General features: G+C 30.6%; 1 protein-coding gene across 1 annotated transcript in view; it reads left to right on the top strand.

Moving 5' to 3' along the window:
• The first annotated feature begins 6,308 nt into the window (after positions 1 to 6,308).
• The window catches only part of LOC107454018 (synaptogenesis protein syg-2-like), a 99,775-nt gene continuing 82,509 nt past the window's right edge, over positions 6,309 to 23,574 (top strand). The window contains exon 1 of the mRNA XM_071181825.1: positions 6,309 to 6,369. Coding sequence (XP_071037926.1) covers positions 6,309 to 6,369 — 61 coding nt within the window. The remainder of the gene's footprint in view (positions 6,370 to 23,574) is intronic.

The raw sequence follows: 23,574 nt of genomic DNA, 5'->3' as shown, positions 1-23,574 counted from the left end.
TGACAGAAAAAATTATTTTAAACTAAGTTTTAGTAAACAATACCCTCTGCGTATATTCTAGAAATGCTTACATAGGATAAGATAAAAAAAAATTAGATTTTGAAAAATGTATGGGAAGTTTTGAAGCTAGTTATTATTGGAAATATTGTTTGGGACATGCCGGAAAAATGACATTTTGATATTTAATTAAATTTTTTAAGTATACAAAACAGTCAATGCTAGTGCAAAGTCATTTTAGGATGCTAACAGCAATGCTATTTATTAATTTTATTTTAAAAAAAGGTTCTTTTAGTATTATAGAATTAGATCTTGGAGCAAGGACAGTGAATTGTCATGTTTCGTGAGAATCACCCATAAGCGCCTGTAGTTAACTGCTAAATAATAATATCAAAGTTAATTGGCCTCACTTTGTCCCTAATTACGAAAGCTTCATATTGATACGCGTTATTCTATCACTGATTACAATAATTATTATTGTAATCGATTGCTATACAATTATTTTAATCTATTCTCGATTATTCGATTCTCCGTGATACACTGTTGCTATAGTTATCGCAAGTCAGGGTAGAAACGGGGAATGTGCTACGTATATCCTTTTTCAAAAATAAACAAAAAACATTGGGTGAAGTAACTCGAGATGTAGTCATGATACATGTCTCGGATCAACTCTGAACATTGCGTTTACCTGTACAGATTCCAAAACCAACAAAAATCTCATTTTCGCAAAAATGTTACTTACCCGTTGTCCTTCGTAAATGTTTCATAAAAATGTCACATTTAATTTTTATTTTAAGTATAAAAATTTAAAACTAAGAATAATGTATAAAAAATTGCATACGATTGGAAAACACCTCACTTTTAATTAACAAATCAATTTATATTTCCGCAAATGGGTATAGTTTTTAAAATGAAATTTAACTTTTATTGTAAGCATAAAAATTTATTAAAAGTAGTTTTATATTTTTATTGACTTGTTTTTCAGTAAAAATAAGTTATTGTTACAAAAACTAGTCCACTCGAAGGGTAAAGGTAGAGGATTTCTTTAAACTCTTTTTAATTCTTTAAGCACATGAATGAAAGATAACAAAAAAAGTATTTGAAAAACAAATATGAAATACTCATACATTAAACTTTTGAGATATATTATGCATTGGATCTTTTTTTAAATAATACTTTGTCAGGAATATCAATTTTAAAAAAGCGTCATACTTTGTCCCTCTCAATCTTTGTCAAAAACTTTCATTTCTCTCGTTATCCGCTTTTCTTAAAGCATGATTGAACACAATAATATATCTATAAAGTAAGCAACGATAGGTAATATTTGGATTACTTGTCTGTAAAAAAGTATCATAGCAAAATATTTTATTACAAATATCTGGCATAAAAAGTTTGAAAAAAATAACATATACACACCGAGAAGAAAAGCATGGTTAAAACTACCAAAGTATGGTAAAATTTACTGTGTTTCTTACAAAAGAAATCTTTTGTAATTATGTGATAAAATTTGCTAATGGTTTTGATAAAACTAACAATAAATTATGGTTTGATAATATGTGATAAAATTTGGTAATTTTATCTTGATACCTTAGAGCATGGCATGAAAACCTTTCATTATTTTAAATTTACTTTTCACTTTTGCATTTTTTACTGCAGTGTTGTAATAAAAACTATAATTTTGGAAACAGAATTATCAGCAAAACTTCACCATATGAACGGAAAAATTTGCTAAATTAATGGGTTGAAATCCCATTTATTTTGGTTTTATTAAACAAATATTTTTTTTACTAGAACTGTTATTACTATACAGTACAGTATTTGCATGAGATTTTTTTTCTCTGCTCATCTTTGGAAATTGTAACATATCTCAACGCAAGTAATGGTGGCAATTACTTTGACGAAAGTGGTGTATTGAAACGTCATAGATAACTCTAGACTGTAAAATTTGTGGTGTATTATCTATCCAAATTTGGTGTTGAAAAACTCTACAAATTGTATAAATGATTACATTATTTCAGGTTAATACTGAATTGAGCAGTCTTACATTCTTCAAAGGGCGTAGTTAAATCTAAACATCAATAATTGTTAATACTTACTTCAATTTTCTGCTCGTTGGGGAAGAATGTTGCGCAGTTTTCAGAAAAAATAAGACAATCGACGGTAAGGTTTTAAATAATTCTATGATATTTAAAGAAAAAATTTGTAATCATTTGATTTCGTTCTTCTCACGAGAAAATAAAATAAAATAATATAAAATAATATTAAAAAATTTCTATAAACTAAGTTTAAAGTTAATTGCAATCATAACTTAAAGTTTAAACCCTGAAGAGCATTGAAAAAATAAATGAAGTATGTAGATTTAGGTAAAATTCATCTAAACATAAGTAAATATTTGCATAAAACCATTTTTATACAAGGATGCATAAGTATTTACATAAAGAAAACAAAGAAATTGCAACTTTTTAATAACTAGTACTTTTTTACTTCACTGAAATGTATAAAATTCTGCCATTATTGGCTTAATGCCCGGTAATAACTGAAATATACCACAGTAATTACGAAAGAAAAGATGTACTTTAAACGCACTTCAAATACTTATTGTTATTGTAATATTTCTTTTCCAATGACAGACACTTCTTTTGCTAATGACAATAGCATAGATGCTAAAAGATTTTGGATTGAATAAATTATCCTATTCACTAAGAAAGTCATTAGTGGTTCAGTAATTACCCATAAGATTAAGGAAATAGATAAAACTAAAATAAGCAAATGCTGATCTAGCACTCTTAACCAAATGAATGTTATAGCCAGAAGGTGCTTAACTATTTTTCCCTTAAATGGTTAGAATGATCAGCATTAGATACACAGTGCAGTCTCATGATCCTTACTTAGGGATTATGAAGATCTGGAATTTATCCAAGATGATTAATGATTACTGTTTTTATTATTATTACGCGATCAGCACCGAAAATGATAAAAGTTACAGATTATATTTACAAGCAAAGAACTTTTACAAATTATTAGAAAATTGATTTAATAAAAATGATCTTCAACTATTTTGCTTCAATTATTAAGAAAACTAAGAATATAAATTATTGAAATATATATTTAGTTTCCTGTTTTTAATCTAAATACATTAAAAGTCGATAAATCTGTAAAATGCTTAGTTTAATTTATGAAATTATGTTTGATTAATCAAACCTTGACCTGAAACTCGTATTACTTTACAACACATTTTCAGAAAAATTAATTTAGCGTTGAAAACATATTATCAATATCTTGAACCATATTGTTATTCATAATTGATAAAACATAAAAAGTTTTTTAACTGAATTATATTTCTGTTAACTATGTTATGAAGTGATCAAGCTTGAGATGCACTATTTTGCACAATAATATAGTTAAATTTAGAACCCCCGTATAGACTGCCAGCAAATTATTTAATTAAAACTCAATGCATTTCAAAACTTTTCAACAGTGTAGAAATCTAAGAGAAGTTAGTAATGCTTAGAGAGTATATTATAAGCTCTTTAGTTTCAAAAATGGATTTTAATTCCGCAATTAAGTTCGGTCAAACTTTCAGAATATTTTGAATCAACACACTTCAAATTTTCGCAACTGTATAGAAGCACAAAAGAAGCTAATAATATTTCCAGAGTATAACATCATAATCTGGATTTAAAAACATGAACAAAATTGTGAAAGTAACACCGATGGCAATGTTGACAATAGATATGAAAAATGAAAAAAAAAAGTAACCGAAGACTTAAAGGAATACTATTATTCTGATTAAATATTTTTCCGAATGTTTTGAAACAAACAATATACGAGTGAAAGGATTATATTAATTAGCAGAGACATAAATCAAGCTACCTTCAAGGATATCAAAGAATGATACTTATCCCTCAGATATGAATCAAATCAGCTCCATAAGTTCGTTCACCTTAAATACCTCCAAAACACACACTGGTCTCTTTAGAAGACCCTCGTGTATCAAGTTAATGCAGTCGATTGGATACTGCGAAGTGTCTTCTGCTTTTCTACACTTGGTGCAAACTGGAAATGTCGAATCACAGTGATAAAATCTGTGGTTTTTCAAATGTCCAGTAGTCAATTGACTTAACGCAGTTTGATGTATCCTGTCACCTTTAAAACTAATTGAAGAACCAGCAGTCTCAATGGCATATCATGAATGCGGTGACAGTTGTTTCCCAGAGGTGTTTATGGAAGCCTGATGTCTAAAGGTATGTCAGGGGCTCCGCATTAGACTTAATCAAGGAAGTAATTTTTAGTAACGGCGATCAATACAGAGCCGAAAACGGAATAATAATCAGCATTTCTGCTTTCAAGAAATATTCCCCCTTTCCCAAATTTAAAAGAAAAGTCTCCACTTCCAGTGTATATCTCATTCTTACTACAACCTGTGTGAATCAGAGTTGCTCCTTCAGGAAATCACCTCCAGAGCAGTCTGTTTTAATTATTCAGGGCGTTGAGAGGGCTAATTTGTTGGAGTAAATTATTCTGTATGAAAATATGCTCTGGCCAATGAATCCATTTTCATATCGCAGTGGACTGATCGCAAAGACACGGTTCCCAGAAGAACACCAAAGTCAAGCTTCACTGGCTGCGGTTAATAAGTGGGTGGCTGAGAGTATACGGTATCGGTTCTCATTAAACTGTTCTACCGTAAAGTGCTCAACTTCACTCGCAGATTGTCGGGCTACTAAAGCAGGGGAGACATCCCCTCTACAGAGGATCAAAATTGCGATGTCGTGTCTTCGGATCATCCTCCGGGATGTTTCCCAGACCGTCTTCAATAGCCCATTGTGCAGCTCTTGCGCGACGTAAATAAAGTGCCTATACCTACCTGATGCGATAGACTTTAAATAATTAAAATCTACAGAAGATTGTAAAATTTACAGGTTTGCAGCGTAACTAGTGAACTATTCCTTTTCAGTCTATAACTATTTTGCAAACCACTTACAAAGTCTGCAATGCGATGTTGATCACAATAACTCAAAAACTTGGCCCGCCTCATAGAGGGCAATATTAGTCGGGGTGTTATTTCGAAACCCTATAATTAAGAGCACTAAGTTGTATAAAGTAATAAAAGTGTCAAGTGCGATCAGAATTTTGCCATTCCAGAAATCAGATTTAAGACTTTTGTTCCATAAGTGAATTCCTGATAGTGGACATGCTTATCATATTCTTTAAGCCTAATCACATTGTCTTATCTTTTCAATGCAACCCATACTGAATTAACTTGCCAAGTTGTTTGAGATTGAAGCCTTTTTACTAACAATAATTCAATTTTATTAGCTATAGTCCTCAGCTTTATATTTGCTAACTTTTCCTTTCAAGCTGGTAGATTTTTTTTAGCAGTAGCAATATTCATTCTTTAATATTCATTTTTTTTTCAATTTAATAACAGTGATTTAAATAGAAATTGATATTCCTACGGCACACTTAAAATTATAAAGGAAGACTTGATATTCCCCCAGTAATATATTAAATGAAATTGAAAGAAAAAGAAAAAAAGAAAATTGTTTGACCATACTTTCCAAACCATTTGTTGCTATCCATACTTTCCTTGGCCTAAGGATACCGTGTTCTTTGTTCGCCAAGATACTTTTCTATCCATTTCCTATCCATCCTTACCGCTTCTTTTATTTTTACTTTTTTACCAAGATTTTGTCATTTGCATTTTCGTACTGAAAAAAAGAGTACATTGCAGGCCCAAAATACTCGTGATTTCCTTTTAGGACTTAATTATGAAGTAAAATAATTTTTGAGTTAATAAATGAAATTGTCCTCAGATTCTGACAAAGTTTGCGACATAATTAAAAGAAGGCAATTTTTAAATATCATTCAAGATTTTAAAAAATCTGGTAAATGAAACATAAATTGTTTTTAGATTATGAATAATGTAAAAACAATAATTTGATTTTAAAATATAGTATCCGTTTAAACTACACTGTGCGAATTTACGTTCTTAAATTACTTTAAAATAGTTTGTTGATCCAATTAACCATTACGTTTATGATTATGAGCATTTCTTTACTTTTACAGCTTTGAAACCGTTTTCAATTGATACAGCTAAAAAACTATAAATACAAAACCATACAGTTCTCTATACGGTTTCAATTCTATACATCATGAATGAAAAAATATACTGTAACCATTTATAACTAGTGTAATTTCTAACCATAAAAATTAAAAATAACCGGACATTGTAGGTCTGTTGATGCTGCATCGTTCACCTGTGCATAACAGTTTCGTATTCTAACAGGTCTAAGGTCTCCGGTTGAAGAATGCAAGACACTAGAAAAGCTTCATGCATTGAAGAAATGGAAGAATGTGGTGTCAAAACTGGTATTCGAACCCCTGTTCAGCCGATGATTATAATGACCGATTAGTCCTCTCAAATACATTATGTACCCAATTTCATGAAACAAAATGGCCTCATAAAATAGGCCTAGTCAACATGGATAGAATTCTGGTTGTTAAAACATATTAGGTAAAAGCAATCAATAAAATTTTGTTTCTAGCGCATAATTGTGCGAATATCATCATTTTTATGGTCATTTGACTATTTTGGTTGAATATGGTAATATAGCAATTAAATAAATGTCTATTTAACCATTTTTACTGATAAATTTTCTAATAGTGGATGTTTGAGTTCGGAAAATGTATACGTTTTTCGGTGTATGCATAATTAAAGAAACTTCTCTGTCCGGCTCACTTTCTATAAAAAAATTTATTTTCATTTCCATAATAAAAGTTAAGAAATCGATGATACAAAAAGGTTATCAATACTGAAACTGGATCAAGTTCTTTTTCTAAAAGAAAATGCTTCGATAAATAATCAAAGAAGATAAATGGTCTCTATTCACAAAGTAGTAATTCATCTTTCGCTTAAAGATAGCAAATGTAAGATTCTTAAGATGAAAAATTATCTTGTCTCCAACAGTTTTCACATACAATGGAATATTAAGACAATGAAACATTAGTTCTAAAGGACGTATCTCGAATATTCCCATTTTGGAAATAATAAATTAAAAGTAAAAAAGTAGCGATTGAATAAATATTTCGCTGCTTTAATTTTTTGTTTTAAAAATATTAATGTAAAAAATAATAAATTATTGTGTGTAGTACACTGTGTGGATCTTAATTCATTTTAAAACACAATTTAATTGTCATGCATCTTTCGTTTTATTTCGACTTTTTTATTTATTCTTGTTTAAGAATGGCATCTTGTAGGGAAGTTACATCACAAATTAAAAAAAAATAATAATAATGATAAATAAATAAATAAAATAAAAATATAAAGTTTTTAATTAAGAAATAAAGTCAAAATAACGGGCAGAAGTTTGCCCATCCAATTAACCGTAACGTTTATGATTAGCAACGTTCCTTACCTTACGGTATTTAAACCTATAACAACTAGAATGGTTAAAAAACCGCTGGAACTAAATTTAACTAGACATTGGAGTTAGGTTATGCTAGGTTTTTTGTTAGGTAATGGACATTGGAGTTAAGTTGTAATTGAGTTGTGTTTTTCCAAACAAACTGTATAAAGTGGTTTAAATCGTTTTTCAGGTGGAGTCACCTGTCGTGAGAGACAGGAAATACTAGACTTTTTGCGGTAAGCAACTAAATGGTTCTTCTATCTACATGAGAATAAGAGTCTTCTTTTCTAATAGTTCAAGGGTCATCTATCGAGGAGAACAGGATACTGAGAACTCTTCATTGGTTGAAGGAATGGAACAGATGTCAAACACTTGGATTTGAACCCTCACGCAGTCGGTCATGATACAGGTAGTTGGTCATGATACAGTGAAAAAGGAAAAGAACGGTAAAACGCAAATTACAATAAATACTAAAGAGTACCGGGACTTTTCACCGTGAAATCCATTTTTACCGGAACATCTTACGAAACAAAAAATCTAATAAAACGTAATTGTTACAGTAATAATCACCGTAAAAACAATGAATAACTCTAATTAAATTACTTTAAAATTTGCGAAATATTATTTTAAGGTGAAGTGGATTTGACGGAACATGCACCCAATGTGCAAGTACTTTATTATTTAATTTGATGCAGAATTCTTTTACGGTGCGGGTGGCATTTTTTCGGTTTAAATAAGTTTTAAAAATGCATGAATTTCTCAAATCCTAAGGTAATTAAAATATTTTATACCAATGTTCTTTTTTTTCTTTTATATGAGGCTGGTACATGGAATTGTGCGATTTTATGAAATATTCAATAAAATACAAAAATATATAAACTAAGAATACTTGTAAATTTTTCAATAACCGCTGTTGAACAACTGACCCAATTCTGAGTTTGCGACGATCAATGCCCAACTCTGTAGCTTTGTAATTTTAAACCTAATTAAGAAAACAAGGGAACTCCTGGATCAAGGATTGGGACAATAAACTATCTTTCGCTGAGGATTTTTTGATGGAACTAACACGTTTTTGAGTTAAAGGGAAAGCAGGACTCGAAAACCTCCGGTGGTAAACTTGAAGGCAATGAGATTCTAACCCATACCTTGTCCACCCCTGGGATATTTTACTTGAGCACTGTGGTCAGTGTGAGTCGGCAGCAGAATTCGCATCAACCAGCCATTGCTGGGATTCTAAACTGAGTAACCTTATTAAAAGATGAATTTTCTATCCTATTTTACCAATTTGAATTTGCGAGGCACTTTTAATCAATAAACCTTTATTTTTTGTGCATACCTAACTTTAACTTTTTCACCAAACGACTTCATGAAAGGAAATGTATTTTAAATTCAAAGTTACACGTGTCATTTACGCCTGCCATTTTACACGTGTCTATGTCATCATTAAAAAAAGTCTGACTTCCACGCCACTTTTTACCAAAAGCAAGTCTAACTAGGACAAACAAATATCTTTTAACGCCCCAGGAATACTTTCCAGGATAGTTACTGATATCTATTAGCTAGAGAAAAAAAAATACATTCTAAAAGTTTGCGTTGAGAAAGGAATAAAAATTTTGTGAAGAGTAAATATGTTTTCGTCGATAACTCTAGAGCAATTAATTTTTAATAAGTCTCAATGTTATTTTATCAAAAACAACTAAATATTTCTGACAAAGTTTCCATTTATAGTTTTTTTCGATTAAGTTTGTGAATCAGTAATTCTTGTGAAGTGAGAAATAAAAAATTTTCTGTTATTTAAAAAATTGAGTTGAATCCCAAAAAATTATAGTCAGTAGAAAATATCGTTAAACTCAAATGAAAAAATTTATTATGAACCAATTTATTTTAATTATCTAAATTTATTGTGAAATGTGTAAATATACATCTCTCTTTTTAGCAAAAAATAGCAAGAATATGTACAGAGCGTTCATTAAATAGCAAGAGATAGATAAACTGTTCATTAAATAACAGGAATATATATTATAGAACATTAATTATCTGGCTGAAATATATATTATTGACCATTCATTAAATAACAGGAGAATATATTATAGAACATTCATTAAATAACAGGAGTATATATTATGGACCATTCACTAAATAACAGGAATATATATTATAGAACATTCATTAGCTAGCTGAAATATATATTATAGACCATTCATTAAATGAGAGAAATTTCTATTATAGAACATTCAATAAATATATAGAACGTTCATTAAAATATAAATAATATGGCTAGAGTTAAATAAAAAAAACTGGTAAAGGAAAAAATTGCAATTTAAAGTTATTTTTTAAATGTCATCAGAATACACAAGTTATCAACATAAAGCGTGAATACAAGTTCCATGGATAAAAAAATTCTGGTTAAATTGCGGTACTATATAGTAATAAAACCAAATATACAGTACTGAAACCATGCAGATGATAATTTTTCCGTTCATATGGGAACTGTATACCACAAATTCTGATTATCAAATTTATAGTTCTTATTACCACACATTTAGTAAAAAATACAAAACTGAAAAGTAAATTTAACTGAATAAAAGTAAATTTAACCGATTTTTGTGGCATGTTGCCAGGTATTATGGAAAAATTAAAATTCCACCACCTTTACCAATTGTTATCATACATTATAAAATATACACAGAAAAGCCAAAAAAACTGGTTTACCTGCCTAATATCGTGTAGGGTACCCGCGAGTACACAGAAGCGCCGCAACACGACGTGGCATGGATTCGATCAATGTGTGAAGTAGTGCTGGAGATAATTGACACCATGAATCCTGCAGGGCTGTCCATAAACCAGTGGGAGTAAGAGGGGGCGGGGATATCTTCTGAACATCACGTTGCAAGGCATCCCAAATATATTCAATAATGTTCATGTCTGGGGATTTTGGTGGCCAGCGGAAGTGTCTAAATTCAGAAGAGTGCCGCTGCACCAAAATCCCCAGACATGAACATTATTGAATATATTTGGGATGCCTTGCAACGTGATGTTCAGAAGATATCCCCACCCCCTCTTACCCCCACTTATGGACAGCCCTGCAGGATTCATGGTGTCAATTATCTCCAGCACTACTTCACAAATTGATCGAATCCATGCCACGTTGTGTTGCGGCACTTCTGCGTGCTCGCGGTTACCCTACACGATATTAGGCAGGTATACCAGTTTTTTTGGCTCTTCTGTGTATATTTTATTGTTAATTTACCAGAATCATTACCAAAGCGCTTCAGTTAAAAGTAACGAAATTTTTGGTCTTCCCGTAGAGCCAGAGACGCGGTAAAAAAATTTTTCTCTCCATACTTTCTTTTCTCTGCGCAAATTTACTTTTTTCTCAGTTATATTAGGAAATTATTCATCCAAGCATCACCTTAAACTTATGGCAGTGATCGGAAGTAGCATGCTACATGCAGCGAAACTACTGTAATAGCTACTTCCTTTTGTAGTTTATAGTGAAGAGTGTTACTTTTCAAGAGAAGTAGAACAAAAAACGATACAAAATAGTGCAATAAGAAACAGTTGTTTGCAGCGGTTCCTGGCAGCTACTTCTAACGTTAGTTTAAGGAAACAATATTCAAAAGCAACTAATTTTATGAATTTTCTAAAACTCTTCGTGGGTTTGTTAATGGACGTACTCAGACTGCCCCTGTGGCCGATAATCAAGAAGAATTACTTTTTACTCATATTTAAACAAGCCATTACAAATATTAGCTAATTTATCACTTTGGCCTCCCCTTCAAATGAGTATATGCACTGATTAAAACTATATGTTATTTCAATTAAAGGGAACGTATCTCCTTTTTTTTATTTTTGATGCACAGTACGCCAAAAACGTGAACCACCCTGAATAACCTGATATCTAATGATCGAATCTTCACGTTCTAGGATTTAATCGCGGTGGTTCAAGGGAGTGACCTCAAATATGCTACTAATCAGAAAATGAATCTAATTTACAAATACCGAAAAAGACAAAAAGGTAAATTAATAATTAAAACATTAAATCAAAATGGAAAAGAGCCTAAAGCAGCTAAAACTAAATTTGCTTTATTTTAATTTAGATATTCAAACAAACGATTTAGGCAGGAAAAAGTAATAAAAAGCAATAAAATAAAAAATGTGTGTGTTGGCAAGACAGCACTTCCTCAGGGGACACACTGCCTACCAACACACAGGAGCCTTTCTGTTGTCAGTGAAAAAAGCAAAACTGACAGTGCCTCGAGGCCCCATAATGAATAGACAAATTAGAAAAAATCATTACAAGAATTGAAAAGCACAGAAAAATAATGAGCCAGCAAACGCTACTTAAAAGTACACATAGTAAGACTTAAAAATGAAACGCCCACTTGTAAATAAAAATAGTTCCAGTAACAGTTAGAATATCTAAATCAAAATAAAATATAAATTGCCAAATCAGTAAGAAAATATTATAAATAAATCAAGTGCTGACCCAATTTGAAAATCTTGAACAATGAAATAAAAAGATATTCAATGAACAGAAAATCTTTTAAAAAGTGCTGCCATCTGCTTTGGAAAAGAAATCCTAAATTTCACCGCATGGGCCTATTTATGCGAGCTTCAATATCAACCGAACTATTTAAACTTTTTAAAATATTTTGAATTAAAACATCATAATTATAGTAATTAAAAGGAAAATTATTATTCCTTAAGGTAATCCTGAAAGTCTCTATAGCTGAAAGAAAATCTGTCTTTTCATTACAAATAAATTTAAGCCTAAGAATATGAATAATAACAATATTCTTAAAAATCTTAAATTGAAGGTTGGAATTAAATGTGTTAAACTAATTACATTAAATTCAAAAACCCTTCTGTCATCGTATAATCCAATGAAAATTTTATTGCTAAGAAATTTAATATCAGGATCTAAAAAATATGCCCAATTATCTTCTGAATTTGTCTTAACTAAATTTAGTTCTTTAGGATAAGTATCATTAATTAAATCAAAATCATTATTATCAAAAATATTTAAATCATCAATAAATCTAAACCCAATTAATAAATTATGTTGTCAGTGTGCCCCCTGAAGAAGTGCTGTCCAGCCAACACACATATCTTTTATATTATTGCTTTTTATTACTTTTTTCCTGCTTTAATTGTTTGTTTGAATATCTAAACTCAAATATGCTACTTAATAAAAGCATAAAAATATTTTAAGTTACGAAAGTACGTTTGTGTGACTGATTTCAAAACTCAAAATATTGTTTGCACTTATTAATAAACATATTTTCCGTCACCCCCTCAATCCATTATGATTGAGACCTAGAGCGTGGCGATCCAGTCAAAAGTTATTCGAAGTTGACCATTTCTTTTTTTTTTGCCACAGTGCTTTATCTCTTTGAGTAAATAAAAGAGCATTATGCACTTGCAAAAGTTGCAAATATTTAACTATTTCTTAGCATTTTTTAAACTGATTATTCGCAGTCGAGAAAGACAAAAAAAAGTAAAGATTAGAAGTTGTAGATAACTGCAAAAATAATTAAGTTTTTTCGCCTACTGGCTTATGGTTTTTAAATTCGGCNTCAAAAAACAAGAATTTAAACGCTCATCTATTGCCCAACATTGTTGGGACTCTAATCATAATTTTAATTTTTCCTCCTCTAAAGTCATTCAAAATTGTTCTTCAATATTCGATTTAGATTTTTACGAGTCTTATCATATTTTCAAAAATTCCAAACTGTTGGTCAATGACCTATCAAGTGTTCCTTGTTTCTTATTCGTCGTCTTCCGTTCACCCTTCCCTCCTATTGGCCGTTGCTCTAAACCCTCTTGTGACGTCATCTTTCTATATATATTTACTCTGTTCTCTCATTGTTTTCTGTTGCACTGATGAAGGTTGCTCTTTGAGCATCCGAAACAGCTGTCTGCTTTTAATATATTTAACGTTGTCTACCTTAGTTTGTCATTATCACGTGATAGATCTTTCCGGACAAGACAACGTTATAAAAAACTTTAAACTTAAATTAACTGAAAAATGGTTAAATAATTTAAAATGCTTAAGGTAAGTAAATTAATTTTACTATTGCAAGATCTTAAATCCTAAAATCAACTGTTTTAATCTGTGTTTAAATTTGTGTTGAAACTGTTTTAATTATGCTGTTTTAGTAGAAGTCTTAACTTTGCGATACGCTTAATAATGATTTAATTGTATCTGCTAAAAATCAACTGTTTTAATCTGTGTTTAAATTTGTGTTGAAACTGTTTTAATTATACTGTTTTAGTAGAAGTCTTACCTTTGCGATACGTTTAATAATGATTTAATTGTATCTGCTAAAAATCAACTGTTTTAATCTGTGTTTAAATTTGTGTTGAAACTGTTTTAATTATACTGTTTTAGTAGAAGTCTTAACTTTGCGATACCTTTAATAATGATTTAATTGTATCTGCTAAAAATCAACTGTTTTAATCTGTGTTTAAATTTGTGTTGAAACTGTTTTAATTATACTGTTTTAGTAGAAGTCTTAACTTTGCGATACGTTTAATAATGATTTAATTGTATCTGCTAAAAATCAACTGTTTCAATCTGTGTTTAAATTTGTGTTGAAACTGTTTTAATTATGCTGTTTTAGTAGAAGTCTTAAGTTTGCGATACGTTTAATAATGATTTAATTGTATCTGCTGAAAATCAACTGTTTTAATCTGTGTTTAAATTTGTGTTGAAACTGTTTTAATTATACTGTTTTAGTAAAAGTCTTAACTTTGCGATACGTTTAATAATGATTTAATTGTATCTGCTAAAAATACTGTTATTACCATTAGATATAGATCAATGTGGACAATTCTACAACCTTTTATTTTTTTTATAATAATTTTGCTGCTAAGAAAAATATTACTGAACTCAAAAGTATTACTCTTTTTATTCCACTACTTGTCTTGTGTCACAGACGTGCTCCAAACGAAAAAAAAAATATGCGTGGCACTTTTATGGAAATTCAAAAAATTTAATCTCGCTGGTTGAGAAGTATTTTTCTATAAAATCCCTGCGTGCTATACATATATTTTAAACTCCTATCGTGAATATAAAAACTAAATTAATGTATATTGGGAGTTGCAAAATGATATTTAATCGAAGAAAAGAGGAAAGATTCAAATCTTATAACTAATTGACGCAGAAGGCTAGATTAAAGCATCCATGTCTGTCTGAATTCCGCAGGACATTTGAGAGGATGTAAAACGCAATTATTAGAAACTTCTAGTATCATCAGACAATCAAGCGATTTTCAACGTTTGAAATCACTGATTTTTCTTTTGCGGATTTAACAGATTTTTAATTTTTTTTTCCTTTTTACTTGACAATTGTTTGTTTTTCTCCAATATGTATACCTTATACATTTTAGCAAAGTTTTAATAAATGTATATGTTACGGTGAAACACCGAAATCTAGAGATTGTCGACATTCACGGAGTCGCTTGGTGTATGTCCGAAATATTTGCTAAATACCCTTATTTCTGACTCTCACCGGTGAATGTCAACAATCACATAGTCGCTTTAGGGAATGTCCGAAATATTTGTTATATCCAATTTTATATTAATTTATTCGTTAATATTGATATATTTATTTGATATATTTATATTTATTCTATATTTTAATACTTACTGACGATAGATTAGAAGAAACATCAGTGTTTGGAGTATCGGGCAAATATATACCGGGCAGTGGCACTTGACTTTAAAAAAAACATCAGTGTAGGATATACCGGGCAAATGTATACCGGACAGTGGCACTTAACCTTAAAAAAAACATCAGTGTAGGGTATACCGGGAAGTGGTACTTAACCTTAAAAAAACATCAGTGTAGGGTTAAAATATCGAATAAATGTAATTATATCCACGAATAAACTCATATCAAATCGAATGTAATAAATATTTTGGACATTTACCAAAGCATATCTGTGATTGTCGACATACACCGGTGAGGGTTCGAATGTACAAGAATGCAATGAAATATTCGATCTTTCACCGACGTATTTGGTGTTTGTCGACATTCAATGGTGAAAGTCGACAACCACCGATTTCGATCTTTCGCCGTGACATATATACATAGTAATGATGGTGATTACAGACTATTCTAAATAACCGAGAGAAGAAGTATGGTCAAAACCTTCCAGATCTACCAGAATATGATAAAATTTACCGTGTTTCTGGCTCTATGGGAACAACAAAAAACTTGGTAAATTTCAGAGAAGCGCTTTGGTAAAATTAGCAATAAAATAAGGTTTTATAGTATGCAAAGAAATTTGAATATGATAAAATTTAGTAATTTTATCACGATATCTTAAAGGGGGGGATTAAGTACCAATTAAATCTTGAATACATTGAATATATATTATTGAATCTATTTATATATTCCACTTACACGGCGACAAAAAAAAGTCTCATTACAACTCCCCGAAAGGCAACGCTAGAAAATCGACCAATGATTGCCGCTAAAAATGTCACATGCCAAATCTAGCTGATGTGGCTCAACGTATAGCGCTTTTAAAAATGGAAACTGAAATAACCTGAGAGAGCATCAGCTATGGCAAACTCATACTATTAAGCTAGGCAGAAGTGAGTAGTCTTTGTCGACAGATCTCTAATTTAGTATTTCGTCGAAAGCGCTTTTTTTCACGAATTACGAACACATATTACGAATTTATTTGACGATTTTTAATTTATATCACGAATTTATTTGTTTTATTATTGTTATTAGTTATTCATTGAAAAATGAGTCTCAGTCGTGCTGTTACGCTTTAAGATTTTGTACTATAGCACATTTCTAATAGGTTTAACAAATTACGTGTCATTTATTTGAATTCAAATTTATTTTAATGACTTAGTTTTTACTAAAAAGATGTAATTTTCTTCTTAAAAAAAAGTTTTTTATATGGATTTGAATGATTGTTTCGAATTCTCAGAATTTTGTGCATTTGTAATGTACCTAAGTTAGTAGTGAACGAAGCGAGCTTGGTTTGCGAAAAAACCATATAAGATTGCGTAGCAATTTTCGGGGGCTGGCGAGCGTTAGAGAGCAGGGGGCTCAGCCCACTAGTATATATAAAATATTTAATATCAATCACATTGAATCTGAAAAGTAAGTTTAAGCATCTATTTTGATAATTTCTCATTAGTTTTGTATTTTTTACGATATGTGTGGTAATAAAAACTACAATTCTAGAAACCAGAGTTTTCCGTAAACCGTTGCCATGCAAACGGCGCATTTACTAATGAATGATTTATGCACCAATTATTTTGGTTTTATTAACCAAAATTATGCTTTTTTATACCAATTATTATCAAACAAAGCAGTAATTTTGTCAGAATTTATTTTCTCCGTATACAATGAACTACCCTAATTAACTTTTGATCCAATGATAGCTCCGTAATTCAATACTATTGTTTTGAGGGGATGACTTCAAATATGCTAATTAATTAACGTAGAAGATATTTAAGTTACGAAACACAAAAACCTATTTTCTCTGAATAGACGCACGTTTTTCGACGCATCTCAATTTTTTTCATTTAAATATTAGCCTCACTCAGGAAATGTAGTCCCTTTAGTTTGGTCAAGTTTTGTCCCATTAATGTTAATTTTACTTTGTACGTATTTGCGCCATATCTCGTGAATAATTTTTTAGTGTATTAAAACGTTTTTGGACACAATCAAATTTTAAAAAAAATCACAATTTGAAAAATGGATTTTTCAAGAACTATTCAACCAATTTTGTTCAAACTTCGTATTTTGCTATTTAAAATTACATTTCTTAATGTAAAAAATTGTATACTCTACGGTAGAAAATTTTTTCGTCTATTATTAAATGAAATAAATAAATATTTACTAGAAATTTATTTTTCGCATGTAATTATCTTTGGATAAATGAGTTTTATAATTGCGTGGAAAATTTTTTCAATTACTTAAAATATCCACATATTTGTGGACACCCCTTCGAAGATTGAGTACTAGAGCCTAAAGATCCGATCATCAGCTCAAAAGTTTTTCAGAGTGGCCCGTACTTTTATTTTTTGCACTGTACAGTTGACTTCTTTATCACATTTTCCCTTGATAAAACTTAAGATGTTTAAATTACTTTTCACCTGTTATAAATGCTGTGATGAAATCTAAATTGGAAAAATTTAATCTTTTATTACTAAACATTACTAATAACTATAGGAATTCAATCTAAACAAGAGATTACATGTCTGTATATTTGCCTCTATTATTCTAGAACTGTTTGTGTTAAAATCTTGAAACTTGATAATTTTTAGCTTCCAATTGCTTCGATAATCTGTTTGCAAGTTAAGAAGAAGCCATTATCTCTATGAAGAGAGCCTGTTTGCATTTAAGTGCTCGCCTGTTGCATGCCATGCTCCCAGCGTGAACATACCTTAATTTCACCATCTCTTGAAACGACGTTGTACGGCCTCCTTTTGCATGCTTTCGTACTAATAAGAACATAAATTAACAGCGAAAATACATTAATAAGTAATTTGAATTAAAAATTGACATCTGAAAATCGTATTAAATGTATGTCTTCCTCTTCGCATTTGAAGAAACTGATGAAAGACTAATAAATATCATCTCGTGCAGATGAATTTTTTCTACAATGAAGCAAAATATTCTTTATCTTATATTTGATTTGTTAAGAACATTTTAGCATAAGAAGCTCCATTTTAAGTGGCCCAATCAAATCCAATGCTCTTGTAACGTCATATAGTTGTTTCTTTTTCAAGAACGAACGTCATTTATCGAAATATGTCCCCAAACCTTGGATTATAGTAAGGTTACAAAACTATAAGCATTTTTTTATTATAATTCTATAATATATATCATTAAAGATATCATGAATTAAATTTCTGTTTGACGTGTTTAACTTTTAAAAGCTTTATTGCTTTGAAAGCATATTTGCATAATTTGATAATGAAATAAAAAGTAACTATATGTAGTCGTGGATGATTACTTAAATCCTATCCTGCAATGGTATTTTCTCAACTTGCAATATAGTATTATTAAATGGCAGGTGATTAAGATTAATCGCTTTTATTAAGATATCCACAGGGTTGTTCGCTAGATTACAGCTCTATTTTATGGGGGAAAAATTCAGTAATCTCTTGTGCATTCTTCAGTAACTGATTATTTTTTATACAGTTCATCAATAAGTTTAAATGAAATGAAATGAAATGAATTATCAAATTAGTGGTTTGAAAATTATTTGGGAACGTGTATTTATTTGACTTATAGGTCCCCTTATATAACGTGTATCTCACATCTCGCATTCTTTAATAACTAAATATTTTTTATGAAGTTCTTCAGGTAAACTTAAGTGGTAGCTCTTGTTTAGTTGATTTATAAGTCCACTTACATAACGTGTTTCTCACTTTAATAATGTAAAACCAAGGGTAATTGAAATAAAAAAATAAGTTATAAAATTTTTACTAATAATAAAAATTAACTGATAGTATCTAGTGACGTAGTGTTGATAGATTCCGATTTAGTGTTTATTTACACCATTTCCTCTCACTATGGATAACGAGTATTATCCAGATATTATTAATTTCAACTTATCTAAGTCTTAAAATATTTTAAATTTAATTGTGAATTAGAAACCAGACAAATTAGGCTATTTAATTATCTTTTGCCATGATGTTTGTTCTTATACATGAAACAGTAATGTTTATTTCAAGAAATGAAGAAAAAAATATAACAGATACAATTATATGGAGTTGATTTAAAGCAATTTAAATAAAACTTTTGGTTTGCGTATTTTTTTGTTATAAAAATAGGCGCAGTTTACCGTTTATCCATTATTTATCTGGGTGAATTTTCTAGAATCAACCATTAGGTTAGACAATAGAGACAAGAAAAGGGTGGGCTAGTTCTCAACGCTTACAGTAAAGGTATGTTTTAAACTGAGAAACGAACCTCAATGTCGTAGGAGGAAATAAAGTCAATTGATTGAAACAGAACAGCAAATTCTTCCGGAAACGTTGCGATGTAAGATAGGTATAATGAGCTTGGAAATTTCTTAGAAAGAAAGACTTGTTCTTACAAAAGGGTACCCTTAAAGTAAGCTCGTTTGAGTTCTAGATTGAAGCAACTTTCAGTTTTCTTTCGATTTTAAAATGACAAGAACATTTCACTAAATGCATTGTTTATAAAAAAAAAAGAGATTTAATGATTAAAATAGCTCTTGTTTTTCTTCTTCTTTTTTTTACCACATACTTTTTTTTGTTCTGAATTTAAATTTATTGAACTACTCATAATAATATTTTATCATAATATAATTTTATGTAACTTATCTGAAATTTTTAATTTAGGTGTCAGCTACTTGCTGTAAATATTTAAATACTTATTCCGTTGTCAATTTAACAAAGAAAATTAAATATATTCCTCTTTTCAGTTAAAATTAATAGTTAAGATGTTTTGCATTGAATTTTATTAAAAATTTGATCATTAAGTAGCTTTTATTCAAATTATGTAATGATATAAACTAGAGAGAAAACTAAAGGATTTATAATATTTAGGATTCATAGTATAAATAATTTTAAAAAAAAACTTATATGAGTCTGCAAATAATGATAAAGCAGGTACTAAACATCAATAGAAAAAAACCTCGTAAAATAGAACATACCATGCATGAACTCAGACTACTAAATTAAGTTGGTTAGCACTATTTTCGTCACAGAGTCATTTAATTCGAGCAAATGAAACAAGCTTTTGAAAAAACAAAACTTTTGTTAAAGCTCAAACTTAATATGGTCGAATGAAATCAAAATTTGCATTCAAGAGTTTAATCACGGGGAAAACATCAAATAAAATAACCGTACTTGAAAGCTAATTACATTTCTGGTTAATATATATATATATACTTACATATCAATAAAACCCAAAGATACCGTATTTAAAACATTCACTTGGTAGAGTTTTTTGTTTGCATGGTTTCACCAAATAGAATAGTAATAAATTTGTTTATAATGCTTGAATGGTTTATTTAAATTGCTGATAAAAGTTAGGTTGTGGTTAATTATTTATTGTCTTAATACATTTTTAAATCAGAAAGAAAGAGTGCCTAAAAAAAGCTTTCAAGTTTTTTAAAAAAATTCTACGTAACATAAAAATAATATAGATTAAGCTATAGTGTCTGTTTCATGCATCTTTTACTAGTATGATCTAGACTGAGTAGCAATAGCACGAGGAGCTCAATGTCGCAGTCACAAATTACAAATCAACTGTTCACTGTATTCTATCCGTCAAATTCTATCCGTCAAATTGTTCCTATTGAATTGGTCGTTTTTGTAGAGATACAAGTGTTCAGATCACGTACAAAAGTCACCGATGTAGAGTGTTTGTTGAAGCAAGCCTGCCTACCACCAGCTTTGTAGGTCTAAGCTACCGACAACGTAAGCCTTCATCTATTAAGAGGTAACTCAAGATATAATCAAGTTAATATATCTTACGAGGGTTGTAAATTAAGTAGTGGCAACTTAACCTTGAAACTCACCAAAGTGCGGGCAAGCTCAAATAGGATATGGGAGCTGTGAGATGGCGCTGTTGTCTATGTGTAGAGTGCAAAAAACAGTCGATCTGCTTAGAAGGGTAGTTGTTGTGCAGCGTTAAAGTGAGGAGTTTCGTTTCCATCGCTCTAGAGCATGTTTTCAAAAGGCTTAATGACGAAAAAAGACGAGATGATTGAACCCATCGTGCTACTGTCCTATACAGTAAAGCATTTCCACAGGTTTCCACTAATCCTCGAAAACATTCTGTTGCATTTTTGCCTCGGGCATCCTCGATTTTAGGCCACGACCGCTGATCACCTTTTGAAAACATGCTTTAGAGCGATGGAAACGAAACTCCTCACTTTAACGCCACACAACAACAACTCTTATCAGAAGATCGACTGTTTTTTGCACTCTACACATGGACAACAACATCACATCACAGCTCCCATATCCTATTTGAGCATGCCCGCCCTTCTGTGAGTTTCAAGGTTAAGTTGCCACTATTTAATTTACCACCCTCGTATATACTAAGGAACTGGAATTTAAAAGATGTAGTGGTAGTTACGCAACAGGCTCTATACGGTTCAATGTTATAGCAGAATTTAATCCCACTACAACAACGCTTTAAAGCTGTTAGCAGAACAGCGATACCGCACGATGGCCCCTAGCTATTTAGTGCAGTATGCCCACCCCCCCAGTGCAGTCTTTCTAATCTTTGTGCCTTCTGTTCTCGAATTCCATGACAAGCAAGACACTTCCAAGGTTACGGTGGGAATCAAATCAACTACATCTACGCTACCATTTTAGAACGTTGAGAAAGCTCTGGCATGTAACAGTTAGCGTACTGACTAGTTAAATACAGAACTTTTATAGTTTTAACGTTTGGGAGGTGTTAGCATGTAGCTCAAAAAGAAAGAAAAACAACTGGCAAACAAAAAAAAAAAACATAGTTAATAAGTGTTTCTTACTATATATTAAAATCTTATGATTTTTTCGCAGTTTTCTGCGGTTATCCGTGCATTTTTATTGGCCGGAAAATCACGTGGAAGGTTAGAGTTTTTCCTCATTCACTTCTATATTGTTTTAGCTTTCATCGGCATAAAATTAATGAAAGTCATAAAGGTATTGTTTTTCTAGAAATATCTGTTTATTCCTAATTTAAAATTAATTTTCGGTACTGCTATTTTTGCGCTTTTAATTCCAAAGTTTGAGACTAAGAGAAATGTTTTATTTAATTATTATTATTTTTATTATGTAATTCTGCGCAACATTTTAACAAAAAGTAATTTAGAAATCTGGTGTAATCTTATTAACCGTTTTAGAATTTTTACTTTTGTGCAAATGACATTAATATACAGTTAGAAATAACAGTTAAAAGAGATCTGTTGAATGATTTAGAACTTAACGATCAGCTTCATGCACAATGAGATGCAAGCAAAAATAATATTTAATATATCCGCCCGTTTGTTAAGCGAAAATAATAATTTACGGTTAAGAACTCATCAAATTTGTTTGAATAATATAATGTTATAACAATATAAATGTTATTAAAAAAACTACTTCTGTTCACTAATAGATCTGAGTATTTATAATACTAATAGATAATATTATTCGGAAAGGTGAAATGGATGCATAAGCGTTAGCAAACAGAATTAGTTTTAGTACATATATATTTTTTTCTGAATAATTTTAATTTTTGTAGAAAAGCTGTTTTCTGCCTAGGAACAACAATAATCGTGAAGCCATAATCGAGGTTGGTGAGCGGTAGCGAGCCTACTAAATAAAATTGCTGGGGCCTAGGATCCCAGTACTAAATAAAATAAAGTTATCAAATTGAAAATTTTTGCATCATCTCAAATTATACAAGCACTACTAAAAGACTGATTTGGCTGAAATTACCAAATTTTACCTCATTTACTACTGATCAGCATGGAAATTAAGCCATATCTTACTATTGATTTTTCCAAAAAAAATCATAATGACGTAAATTAATCAACAACAATTATTCAATATGGTAGATCCTACTTCCTGACTTGTAGGATGGAACACAGAGATTGTTCGCAAGAAATCGGAAATAATTTCGCCTAATCGAGGTATCTGGTTTTATTCCACAATCAAACTTCACCCCATTTTTCCATATTCGACTGTTCTACTTACTCCCAATTCAAATTTTAAAAAAAGTGCGTGGAGTCCCTCCGCGCGGAAGAAGTTAAACTTCGCAACCTGTGACATTAATTGTAGAAGAATCAGCAGTCGTAGAAGGATCACTAATTCTATTCAACGACTCTTTTTCCTGCTCCGCTCGCTTCCGTGCTCTGTAATCACGGTAATATTGTGCATTTTTCCCTCGTGGACCTCTTGAACCAGTGGAATTGCTTGTGGTTGCCTCATCGCCTCGCCCTGGAAAATGTATTTGTGTTAATAATGTATGTGAATGAGTCATAATGTAATTTCAGAAGAGAAAACCTTACAATCAATTGATATTCACAAGAGACGTACCTTGACGTAACCTTAAATCCGTCGCATTGTCAGTGGGATTGTTTTCACTCATTTTTTAGAATTGTTATCCACTAAATTTGAAAATAAAAAATACTACCCTATTAAATTATATGTGTATCAAAACAAACTAAAAAAA

Source organism: Parasteatoda tepidariorum, chromosome 6 (genome assembly GCF_043381705.1).
Source record: "Parasteatoda tepidariorum isolate YZ-2023 chromosome 6, CAS_Ptep_4.0, whole genome shotgun sequence".
Lineage (NCBI taxonomy): Eukaryota > Metazoa > Arthropoda > Arachnida > Araneae > Theridiidae > Parasteatoda > Parasteatoda tepidariorum.
Note: the sequence above shows the minus strand (reverse complement) of the source record. Positions and strands in the feature narration are given on the sequence as shown.